This window comes from Trachymyrmex septentrionalis, unplaced genomic scaffold, assembly GCF_001594115.1.
Source record: "Trachymyrmex septentrionalis isolate Tsep2-gDNA-1 unplaced genomic scaffold, Tsep1.0 scaffold189, whole genome shotgun sequence".
In the NCBI taxonomy this organism is placed as follows: Eukaryota; Metazoa; Arthropoda; class Insecta; order Hymenoptera; family Formicidae; genus Trachymyrmex; species Trachymyrmex septentrionalis.
The window spans coordinates 160610-174101 of record NW_017305061.1 but is presented as its reverse complement, the minus strand read 5'-3'; the positions used below and the strand labels follow the sequence as shown (position 1 = coordinate 174101).

The 13492-nt window shown below is 28.8% G+C and overlaps 1 protein-coding gene across 1 annotated transcript in view; it reads right to left on the bottom strand.

The window, feature by feature from the left end:
* The window catches only part of LOC108746714 (UDP-glucuronosyltransferase 2C1-like), a 130035-nt gene that overhangs the window by 52971 nt on the left and 63572 nt on the right, over window positions 1-13492 (bottom strand). The window contains exons 4-6 of the mRNA XM_018483646.1: window positions 10141-10280; window positions 8184-8497; window positions 1757-1976 (exon numbers count right to left, since the gene is read on the bottom strand). Of these exons, the coding sequence (XP_018339148.1) occupies window positions 1757-1976; window positions 8184-8497; window positions 10141-10280 (674 nt within the window). The remainder of the gene's footprint in view (window positions 1-1756; window positions 1977-8183; window positions 8498-10140; window positions 10281-13492) is intronic.

Sequence of the window (13492 nt, the reverse complement as noted above, 5' to 3'; positions counted from 1 at the left end):
ATAAAAAACGGGTTAGTAAAATAATCGGGATAATAAAATAATCACGGAAGAGAAGTGAGTACAATATAGTTACGTTAAGTGTACCATATATAGATAATAAGAATTGTGTACATCGATAGTTATAAGTGACAAATAAGATACAAGACAGATAAGATACAAGACTCATAATCCTGAGATCCCAAGTTTAAAACCCGAGCGGTAAGTGAAAAAAATTAAAATATATTAAAAAATTAGAATTAATTAATAAAATTAATTGTCTAATATTTAGGCACTGTCGATAAAAATGAATAAATTTAAAAATATTCTACACTGTTATTTTTTCTAATTTTGTCCAAATAATTTTGACATTAAAAAACATTTTTTTAATGTTAAGAGAAATATTTCTTCAAATGTTAAATAAACGTTTTTTAAACGTTAAAAAAACGTTTAACATTTCTTCAAATGTTAAAATAAACGTTTTTTTAATCAAAAAAGATGACTTAACCTATTATTTTTAATTATTATCTGCTGTTTGAGGAGCGCCTAAATCCACGAATTCCCTCCACGTTCATGCACAAAGCGAATAACCGTGTAATTAAGTTCAAATTATTTAAAGAATTATTTCGAACCATAAAAAAAAAGTTCAGATCAGAGAACCCACTTGGAGAAATTAATATCTTTTGATAGTAATGCTAGAGTCGCAAGTTTGTTGAATATCTGTGTGCAACAAGTTGTATATATTTTTCTAGCTGTCATTTCTTTTTCGCGCTAAATTTCGTTTAACGAATCCAATAAATCCTTATGATTGTATATGTTAACAAAACAGAAGTGTAATTATTAAAAGCCCAAGTATAAGTCTTTCAACTTGTTCATAATAATAGCAAACAAGAAGTTAAAGTATTTTGGTAATATGTAAGGTTCTTATGAGATCGAACAATTAAGTTAGAATTTTACATTTCGTTTATGAGTTGAAAGAGTTTCAGTATTTATATAAAGTTAGTAAATCTGTTTTCTTTAATAATCGTTACTTGAGATCAGCAAAATCTAGATTATTGATACTTTCTGTATTGACTCGATAAATTTTATTTAAATTAAGCAGAATGTTTAAAATTTGACAATTTCATACATAATTTTAAAATAGATTTTATAATTAATTCGTGGTAATCTTTTTAAGAAAATTTTTAAGAAAATCTTAAGAAAATTTGAATACTAAAGCAATTAAATTTTTGTGTATTACGTAAATACGATTAAATTAAATAATTAAATTTATAGCAAATTCTCTCCTGTAATTATGATTATTCACTATGTACATAATTATTTTATACATAATCATGTATTGCTATTATTAAATATCTTTAAACTTACAATGTTATAATAACTTCTGATACTTTTCAACAATTTTTTTAGTTAAAATGTTTTAAATTTGACAAAGCAGCTAGTATTAAAATTAAAATAAAATATTGATTGTATTACAATAATTGTAAATATTATATAATAAGTGCCATAGCTGCATAAAACTAAAACAAGATTATGAAGTAAATTCTCTCTCTCTCTCTCTCTCTCTCTCTCTCTGTCTCTTTTCTTGCATGATCTATCCTTTTTATAATTTTATCGATTCTCTATCTTCAAGCACAAAGAAATTTCAGTATACGAGAATGCTCGTAGAATGCTTCTCATCGAACCGTTTTGTAAATGCATATCTCGCGGCAGTTGATCTACTTCTTTCGAAGAGAAACGAGGTTAAAGAATTGGTCAATTTAGCCTTCGGCAGCCTTACCTAGTACTGCTTGTTGTGGCACCCACTTTACAAATTTGATGTTGGTCGCATGAATGGTCATGTTACCATTATGTTTCCATAGAACTCTTTGCTTAAGCGAGCCTAGGGCGTTGCACAATGCGGTCAAAGGTCCAGCAGGTAATTGGTCAGTTTGCAGATTTGAGCCCAGAGAGAAATAAATAACACCATCTTGAGCATTGTCTAGAAATTCGTGAATATCCTGAAATATTAATAAAAATTGCGTTTAATGAGACCTGTCTAGAAATTCGTGAATATCCTGAAATATTAGTAAAAATTGCGTTTAATGAGACCTGAGAAATGTGATAAGTATATAAAACATATAGTGATAAGTATTTTGGTTTAAATTTTATCTGTGACAAGCTGCATACAATATATGTATAAAGAGATTTAAAAATATTTTACAATATTGTTAGCAACTGTTACAATACAATGCAAGTGAAACCGATTGTGCTGTTATGCGATTGATATTACTGATAATGCTTCCTTTGTTAATTGCAAAACCTGCGCTTTTATGGCAGACATAGCAATGGTAATTTCATGTGCGCAATGTGTAGCCAAAGGCTTTGTACTATTAATTATAACTATTCACGGATTTCGATACTTCTGGTGTATGTGTATAAAGACGATCATACATTGCTGCGGTCATGTTCCGTTCTCGATATCGTTTGGCATTACGTGGTAAATGCACTTATCTTTAAGTATCTTTATAGTTGCCGATATATTTATTTTTTAAAAATTCATTTTTTAATAAATTTTTTAATGCCTAAAAGGCAGATACAAAATGTTTAATAATTTTTATCTTTATCGAAATGCAATTATTATTTTTTTTGAATTTATTAATCAAACAAGTCAATTTTCAATTTCTATCCTTCTTTGCCTTTCTCTTAACATAGATTTAAAATTAATAATGTGTAGTTAATGTTTCAACAAAATATTTAATAATAAATTTATTATAAAGGCTAATGTGAGCGCATAATTATAATTTAATTTGCGCACTGTTAATCGCGCTGACTCACATAGCCTTTATACTAATTTATTGTTTAAATTTGAGGAGTCCGAACATTAAATATTTTAATTGTCAAAATATTTAATTTTTAATTAAAAACCAATATAAACGTTAGTTTAGTTTTAAGTTAAAAAGGAGAAATGCACTTTCAATGATTAAAAATTGTTAGTTCACAATTTAATACATCAACAATGTTAAATAATCATTATAAAGGAATGTTTTCGACAGCACACTTCTAGATTGACAAGAGTTTCAAACAGTTATTGTAATATTATATAAGGCAATTCCTCGGTTATTTTTTCTATGTGAAGGATCTTCAAGGAAATACTCTTTCAATAATATTTTTCTTGTTATCCCTTAGGAGACTTAGAATGGTTCGCGGTAAATAGCAATAACGTTTACTTTTACATCGCTACGCTGAGTTGCTGGTAAACTTCTACCAACTGACTATTATTGGTCACCTGTGAGAATGGTATGTATTTTCCCGAGAGAAATTCTACGACATACAATTTCGCCTTTCTGAAATGTACTTAAAACTACGAGAAGCAAAGGTTCAATTGAATAAAAATATCAATTCTAGATGCTATTTAAGTAAGAAAAATATCGATGCGTTTAATTCGTTAAATTGTTTAATTTCCTTTTATAATCTAAATGTCTTTTACCTTAAATGTTAATAAACGATTAAAAGCAGTGGCGTAGCAAAGAATGCGCCCGGGGCGGTCCTCTTTGTTCCCCTACCCACGCCTTTTTTAATTAAACTATTATTTACTAGCATTTATATTACTGTACTATTTACTATTATTTAGTGGCAATCACTAATAGATTAATTAATAACAAATAAACAAATAATTTATTTCTATTAATTAACAAATAATCTATTAAATTATTCAATCTCAATCTTAATTGAAGGCTTCAAAGAATAACTCGTAGGAAGGTAGAAAGCTAAGTAGTAATCCTAGTTTCCATGAAAAAAACTTTTGATTAGTAATAGATATTTTATTAAATAATGAATAGCCTCTCAATATAATATAATATTTAATTATATAAAAAAAACTATACGTAAATTTTAAACTTAATAGCAACGAAATTAATACAAATAAAAATTTACGATCTGTAACTAAGTCTTTAACAACCTTCTTTACTGTTCCCTGTGTTCCGTCAATATCAGAAAAATTCAAAAGATTTTTTCATAACTGTTAGCTTGGCCTATGTAGGATTACATAAATTAAGTTCTTTCATTAGAGTTCAAAAGGACAAATTAATTTTTTTTTTACATTCTAACGTAGTATATAAAATTAATTGTTTGGCTTGTAAAACTTCTTACGTAGACCAAACAAAAAGATTATTGAAAACCAGAGTATCAGAATAATGAAATCACATCAATAGATATACTAATCAACACTTAGTTACTGAACATAGACTGGAATATAATCATGAATTTGATTGGAACATTGTAAAGATTTTAGATAAAGAAAAGAAATACAATAAGCAATTAATCTCTGAGTCTATTTATATTAAGAAACAAAAAAATGGTCTAAATTTACAAGAGAAAATGTTGGATTCTTTGTACCATGATTTATTTTAAAAAGATTAATTTTTCCAAGTTTTATAGTTAATGCGCATACTTTGTTATTATAACTTGCTTGATTTTCTGTTTCTTTTTATTTATTTTATTATTTCTCCCCACTTCGTAACGACAATTTCATTTCGACCTCTCACACACTCTTGAAATATCGTACTATTACGCACGTTCTAAATTATCTGACTATTGTCAATATGTAATGTAAGTTTATCCAGTTCTTTAATAACGATTTCTTATATTAGTATTTTAAGTTTTATTATATTTTATGTTATTGTATATGGCAGATAATGTAATTGTTTAAGTATTCAGTTAAATACGACAGACAACTTTTATATTTTATCTATTGACGATATAGTAAGCGATCATTACATGTTTTAATTTTCACAGTTAAATTTTTCAAACTTACATTGAAGATGACTTAATAATAAGGTTCGAAACGTCTGTAATTTTTATTTCATTTCTAAATATATGGTATTCTTACACACCAACAACCTATACTAGCTCATATGAACTTTCTACCTTCCTACTATTAAATTATATTATATATAGGAGAAAGTGGGATAAATCGGACTTGTTTGCAGTTTTTGCTCTTTATAAGACGTAAATAAAGTCCGATCATAAAACCGAAGGTGCCATTAGAAGGATCGTTTAATTCCTTTCATTTTTGCTTGAGACCATTTTGACGTATCTCTCATCTGTATTGAACTATAATGAAAAATGTAAAACCGCTTTTTCCGGTCCAATTTGGAACTTGTCTAAATTGGTTCCAAATCGGACGACCTCTTATTTTTAAGCACTTTTAGATATAATTTTTAATATTTTAATGTATTTTCCTTAGTAATGAGTAAACATGAGCAATTTGATGATCAAAAGATAAAAAAACAATTACCGAGTTTATATTATTAGAATGGAAATCAATATAACTCAATTAATCTGATTCTGATGATACATAATATTTTACTAATTTAGTTTCTTGGACCAGATCTGATCTACAGATCATCAGTACTACAACTAGACCTATAAGTATTTATCTATTGTACTGTAGATCCGATTTGAACACCCAAAAAGAGATCCAATTTGGAGACGGGTCCTTTCGAACTTTGGAACAAATTTTACAATAAACCGCAAAAGTATTCATAAAAACGCTTAATATTTTTATTTTTACTTTTAAATTATCTTAAATCAGATACCTTTCAAATTTTGAACACCTTTTAATAATAATGATTTACTTAATAAAAAATTTTCTTTTTTAAAGAAATTTTTGCAGGATGGATGAAAATACATATTTGCATCTATTCTATGAATGTTATGACAAAGAACTGTCAAACTGCTATCACATGTTCGTTATCTTATAAGGACACAAATCTATTTAATCGTATTCATTTAAATTTGAAAGATCCTATTTGAAACACAGTTCGATTTAGGTCCCCTTCCTCTACATATAATATTTTTATTTTGCCTTTTTTTCTTCTCTCTTACATATATTTTATTTAAAAATTAAATAACAAAGTTTAAATTTTAAATAAACTAGAACAAATTAAAGACATACTATTTACTAAAAAAATTTTTAATTTTAATTTTCTGAACTGAGGTACTTGCAAATTCTTTGATAACATCCTCAACAATACAAAAATTGCAGCAATACTGCAACAAAATTGTAGCAACATTGTACATTGTAACAATGTTGCAACAATATTGTTGCAAGTTTGGTACCGTTGAGAATCTGTGAACTCTATCTTTTGTTATATCTTGTTCAATGAAAGACAACGCAAGTTTATTTGCACTCGTCAACGAAATTATCGCATTATAAATTTATATCAAAGTTTGCGTAACTTCAAATAAGCGTAACTCTGTAAAAAAATGGTCGCATTTAAGAGTCTTTTTTTTATTTTTAAGTGTAAAGTCTGTATTTTACAAAATTTTTAATGAATTTTGAATCTATCCTTATTCCTACCTGGCGTCTTCAAAAATAAGGATGTGTTTTGTCTTAAAAAATTTTTATAATTTGACGCACTCTATAGGGTAGAGTAAATTTTTTTCGCAAATTGCATGATAACCGTCGTAATATATGGAATTTTATCTTACAATTTAAAAAAAAAGCTTTGTACAATTTTTTTAAGGAGATACAGTGTATCAAAATTATCTATGCATTTTGCTCACTTACTGTCAGGATTAACATTACCCGATGCGCACCACGGGGAGATTGCTAATCGAACTTTGCGCATCGTGTGCGTCAGTGTTTTTCTGTGCGTGTATGTGTGTATGTGTGTGTGTGTATGTGGAGTGGGCGAGAAGGGAGGAAAAGGCATATGGGGATATATTTGCTCTTTAAAATTGTGTATATTCGCCTCGTCTTCGGATGATCTCTTATAAATGTGCACGTATATTAATACAAGTTCTAATTGAAGCCTAAAAAATGTACCATATATTTAATGCAATGCTACTTCCAATTGCTGCAGATTTGTTGGAGGTTCTTCTTTTCCTCAATTAGATTTTGCGTCAATATGCTTGTACGTTTATAAGAGGTCATCCAAAGACGAGGCAGAAATGCACAATTTTAAAGAGCAAACATACCCCCACATGTCTCCATACCTCCCTTTCTCCTCATACACACACGCATACGCACACATACACACATACACACACACGCGCACGCACGCACGTAATGCTAATGCTGGTGATAATTGAATAAAATACATAAGTAATTTTGATACACTGTATCTCCTCGAAAAAAAAAGTACAAAGCATAATTCTTTTTTTAATTTATAAGAGAGAAATCTTTCATGATTATTATGAAGTACGGAAACATTTACTCTACCCCGTGAAGTGCGTCAAACTATGCAAATTTCTTTTAAAAAAACGTCCTTATTGTTTAAAAGATGCCAAATAGAGGTAAAGATAGATTCAAAATCCATTGAAAGCTTCGTACAAACTTTACCGTTGAAAATAAAAAAGAATCTTTTAAATACATCCATTTTTTACAGAGATACGCTTAGAATAGACCGCTCCTTCCGCCCCCCCTCCCTCCCCTTGCTATGCTACTGATTGAAAGAAACGACTTACAAGATAATTATCAATATGTGAGGAGCAGTTTTTCAAAATGCATTTTATGCAAAATTTCATTTTTTTAGTTAGAAATGTCGAAATTCAGTGGTCGAAAGATTCATATTATAAGCTACTCTGAGATGTTGAGAAAGCATTTTTTCATTGTTAATTGATATACTGAAAGAACGTAGATATTTCGAAGTGAATTACGTTTTTTAACTAGAAACAAACAAAATGCATTTATTAAACATTTTTAGCAATTGTTTAGCTATTTTGTTTAATATTTCACATACTACTGATTGACATATTATTATTTTCTGTAAAGTGCGTAGTTTTCTTGTGTGCGTAATTTTTTTCTTTCTCGTTTTCTAAAAATTACAAATTTTGAACAAAACGTATTTTGAAAGTCTGCTCCTCATATTTTATCTCTGTAATTGTGCATTTTATAATTTCCTTACTTCAAATTTATTACTTTTTCTATACTAAATAATTGCAAAATCCTTTTCTATAAATTAATATACGGTTAAAAAAAAAAGAAAATTGAGGTATTAATGAAAATACCGAAAATAGTTGCCATGAAAGATAACTGTCAATATATCTCAATCTCTGCCTACAATTATACAATTAATAACATTCTTAATTCAAATTTATATTACCTTTGTACTAAATAATTACAAAATTTATTCTCTGATGCTAACTGAATGTTAAAATTATCTTGCGCAATATGTTACATCAATTTTTTCTTTTTTTTAAATGTAATTATAATTACTCACTTTAGGCAAGGAACCAGGATCTTCCAAAATATGCAAACTGTGAACTTCGATCACATTTGGCAGTAGTGGCTTCGGATAACCAAACACGTGATTGTTGCCCAGAATCACTAAACTAAAATTTTTGTCGATGTCGTAAACAGATGTGCCAGGAGTCCGTTCGTTAGCCATGCGTTGAGCATTTGATAGATGCCAGTATTGATAATATAATCTTGTATATGTTGTATAAAGGATATTCATTATCCGCTCATTGATCGTCATTCTATTCGTGAATGGATACGTCATGTCTGGATTAAAGTTAGGATCATCTGGATTTCCTGCCAACCATAAGTCACGTAATAACATCTTTTAAATAAAACAAATAAAACAAAAAAATGTTTCAAAAACTAACTGCTTATAAAATGTAGTGGTATATTAAATTGTATAATGTAAAAGTTTGAAATACGCCTCGAGTTTTTCGAAGTTACTTATATATCGCTTCTATTTAAAAAATAACATAACTAAAAAGATGCAATTTTCAAGTTATTAGATATCATAAATAAGTTAAATATTATCTTATCAATCATCAAAAGTAAAATAATATAAACTTTATTCAAAAGAAATCGTTACAAGTTAAAAAGATTTAATCTTGCTAGCCTGTTTGAATCGTTATGCCCAATATTGTGATATTATAGAATAATAATATGTAGTTTATTTTAATACCTTTGAAACTTTCACAGGTGTTTTCTTCAGGGGCGCAAAGGATTTGCGGGTCATCGTGATCCATTGCTAATATCATGAATCTTGTTCTTTATTTCGTTAGAATGAAGAAATATCAGTGCGTTTCTCGTCTTGATGAAATGAACAGCAAAGGTTCATAAAATATTAACAATAACAATAGATCACGACATGACGATAACTCGCAAATCTTTTGGCACCTCTAATGTAATTTAATTTTTATTTATACACACTTTTATTTATAATATTTTTATTTATACGCTTTATTTGTTAATGTAAGATCTTTTTACTGTGATCTTTTTTTATTTTTAGAGCTTTTTAACTTATTAATTCGAATGATATGATCTTAGTGAGTAGACGAACAAGATTAAGGGTTGTAAAACGAAAATGATATAAAAATTAAGTTTGATCATATTAAGAATTTTTTCGCTAATATTATATTTAATTAAACAATAATTTTCTGTCCAGTTAATAAATAATTTTCCTTCTTTTCTGAGAAACTTAATTTTTAGTTTCATTACTTTTGAAACAAGGGAGTGATATGCTATAAGCAGGAATATTCTAATGTGCGATGCGCTCTTTAAAGATTTAGAACTTTTCCTTTTTTTTGTTTCGGATGAGTAGAAAAACGCATTATATACATTGTAAATTTTCTCGCAAGTCAAGAGAAAGAAGTGCAACGTATTACAGTCAGGTATCTATTTTTTTGGAAACTCAACACAGTGATTGCGTCAGATCAATATGGAACGCTACTTCGAAACGCAGTTCGCTTCCGCAAAACTCGCCTGGCTTTAATTGAAATATTTCAGTAGCAACCATGACGATCCATTTCACGGTCTATTACGTTCATCCGGAAGAGTACTTTCGGGTATCTTCAATTACGTCGAGGTAAAGGAATCGAATGGCGGCGAGCCGGCGCGTCATCCTTCGCCACCTTTTCTCCGGCATTCTTCGGGTCAGACCGGTACAAGTTAAAGCACTACCCAGTAATCTATCCTTTTCTACGAAGGTCTCCGATTGCTCGCACTTTCTGCTTTAACGACAATTTACGTCAATTTCCGCGCACAGTAACGACGTTCGTTGACAATGCCAACCTGGGTGCAAACCCAGTAGAGACATTGCGGAACGACTGTCCGACCAGGTTCGCACTCCCAGTTGCCTATGCTGGGATGACTTTCGTAAACAATAAAATTGTTAGGCCGACGAAATTACAAAAGTTGTTTGACATGCATAATGTGCCCACCTATGGAATCCATTACGTAGGGCAAGTTGCCTACGCTTAAAAATCCAATCAGCACGGGAAAATTGTAGTGCTTTATAAGGGCGTAATAACATTGGTACCATAATTGTTCTATAATGATTGCATCGAATGTCTTGTTGCTTCTATAACAAACAAATTCGAATTGGATTTGTTTTTGAGTATTATTCGTAAAGCTATGTTAAAATTGTCATTTATTTTTGTCTCATTTACAAATGGGACTATAGAAATGTGTTGTTAATTTATATTGTAGAATCTCGTGTTATCCACGACTATTAACATTTCGATTTATTCAGTATTTGAGAATAGATGCTAAATATTTTACGCTTAATTAAAATTTACTTATACTCAGTGAAATCGGTTTTGCTAAAATATCCAAAAATTTAATTAGATACACATAGAATCTAAAAATAATTGTTAGAGAATGATTATCTGTTACGGTTAATTTTTCATACTATACGTGAACGAATTAAAAGTTCGATTAACTTATAGCCAAAGAGTTAATAATGTTACAGACATTACAAAAAAATTCTATGGTATACAGTACCATACACATACGAGGGTCGTTCGAAAAGTCCGTGCAAAGTCACTGCTGATGGCACTACTGGCGCGTATCAAGGTTAGATTTAGTTAGTAGCATCTCTTGGAGGAACACACACCAAGTTACAGCCAGATCGGTCTATTTGTTTGTGTTTGGCATTCATTTGAATCGAGGAAGTCGAGTGATTTTCAATAACGCACCAGCTCACACCTCAGCAGTTGTGGTCGCAAAATTAATGGAATTAGGGTTCCAACTCGTCTCACATCCCCCCTATTCTCCAGACTTGGCTCCCTCGGACTACTATTTGTTCCCCAATATGAAGAAATGGCTGGCGGGAAAAAGATTTTATGGAAACGAGGACGTGATTGCAGAAACAAACCCCCCTCGACTTCCTCGATTCAAATGAATGCCAAACACAAACAAATAGACCGATCTGGCTGTAACTTGGTGTGTGTTCCTCCAAGAGATGCTACTAACTAAATCTAACCTTGATACGCGCCAGTAGTGCCATCAGCAGTGACTTTGCACGGACTTTTCAAACGACCCTCGTATAATAGATTCAATTTCTAAAAGAGTAGAAATATTATTACAAAAATTCAATTTCTAAACTCTTATCTTCAGTCTAATTTAGTTAGTATAGAATTATTAAGGTACATAAAGATACTTTTTTTGTAATTTCTCAAAAAAATATCGTTTACAAAATATTGTATAACCCCTGCAGCACAAACATTGCAGCAATACTGCTACAATATTGCAGCAATATTGTAGAGATTTTGCAGTAATATTCTGTGTTGTAAGGGAATGTTCGCGATACATCCTACATAGAACAAATCAGTAGACAATTAAAAAAAAATTTCCGCCCATACAACACCAAAAATTTTCAGAAATATCTCAGAAATATTTCAACTAAAAAGTGAAACATTTCATAAAAGTTACGAAATATATTTGCAACATTTCTGAGACAACTCTAGTATAGCAAAATGTCGGCAAAATTCTTGCACAAGAAACCTTGTTGAAAGGCTGTTAAAATTTTACAGAAAAAATTTGCAATTTTCTTGAAATTACCAAAAAGTTACGGAAATAGCTCCAACCTTTTCGAAATATTATTGATCGTAATCTGAAGTACTTAAATAAATTTAAGAGCCTTATGATTTATTTACACATTACAAAACTTATATACTGGAATAAACTTAAAGTATTTCAAATGGTATTTGAATTTATTATACTCAAGGGGTTGCTAATAATTAAAATTTATACTGCATATTATGGAGAAAATAGCATTTTTATATATAATATGTTTTATATACATTTAGTATTTGTAATCTTATTAATATAATACAATAAATATAAATATGATTCTTGAAATATAGTTAACAAAAATAATGCATAACATAATTTTTATTAGTATAACACGTATTTACGTAACGTTATTTTCTACATTGCATAATATTACTATATATTATATTATATTCATTACTTAACTACAAATATAAATTTTTTAATTCGTATTTGAATAATATTAATTATCCTTTTATGTATAAAGTTTTGTATTTTTTTTTGTATTCGTGCAATGTTTCTTGGTATATTAAGTAAAAGTATTGTGATATTATCAAATATATAATAAAAAAAAGTTACAGAAAAAAGAAAAAAGTTATTATAGAATAAAGTTTATTTTTTTCTATATTCAATAATATGTAATAAATATAATTGAATCACTCTTTTGTTTTGGTACTATCACAATACTATATAAGGTACATAACCATACTTTTACTTAAAATACTGAGAAATATTGCACTAATAGAATAAATACAGAAAAAATACAAAACTTTATATAAAGAACAAAAATTAATATTATACAAATATGAATTATTCTTTGTAGTTAGATAATGAATATCATAAGTAGGTAATGAATATAATATAATATATAATATAATCTATCATTCAAACCACACTTACAATAGCTTTGCAAACAACTATAGAATTATATCGATCATAACAATCATAATAATTATAACAAATTAAGTGATTATCACGTTTATAATAATAAAAGATACGATTTAACTTAATCCTTAACCGGGAAATGTAATCGAGCAATTCGGGTCTTGAAGACTTCTATTATTTTTCAGACAAATTGTAAAATAGCACGCAAATTTCCATTTCGAAAAACGCAAAAATAAAAAAAAAATAATTTATTCAAAATGGAAAGAGTTGATTTTCGGCATTTAACAAATTTATCAAAAGTAAGATAACTATTCAATAATAAAACTTATATTTAAAGTTCGTTAAAAAATTTAATGTCATACGTGCATAAAACATGAAAACACAAAAAATATTGCTAAAAATGCTCTGTGAGTTTCTTTTACCCAGTTAAGGATTAATTACAATTAAATGGAAACTAAAAACATCTACCTTCTTGATGTATACCTTTTTTTAATTGTCAATGTAAATATTGTACCTTCATAAATAAGGTTAAACGTTTCGACCTTTATTGTGGCTCTTTTCAGTGAAAATAAAATATAAAATACAATTACAACGTTAAAAACCTTTAGTTACAATTATTTATTAGCTTGAAGATCGAGGTAACAACTTTATATGTATTTTAATACCTCTTTTAAGTTTTAAATTAGTATAGTGAGAAGCGGATCAAAGATTAAAATTCGAAATTATAATAAACAGCTACAAGTCAAGTATTATATTTATATGATAATTTACAAATATCATTATTATTATTATTATTATTATTAGGCGTTAGGAACTCGAAAGCTCATTGCCGCAAATACCAAATCCCGCCACTGT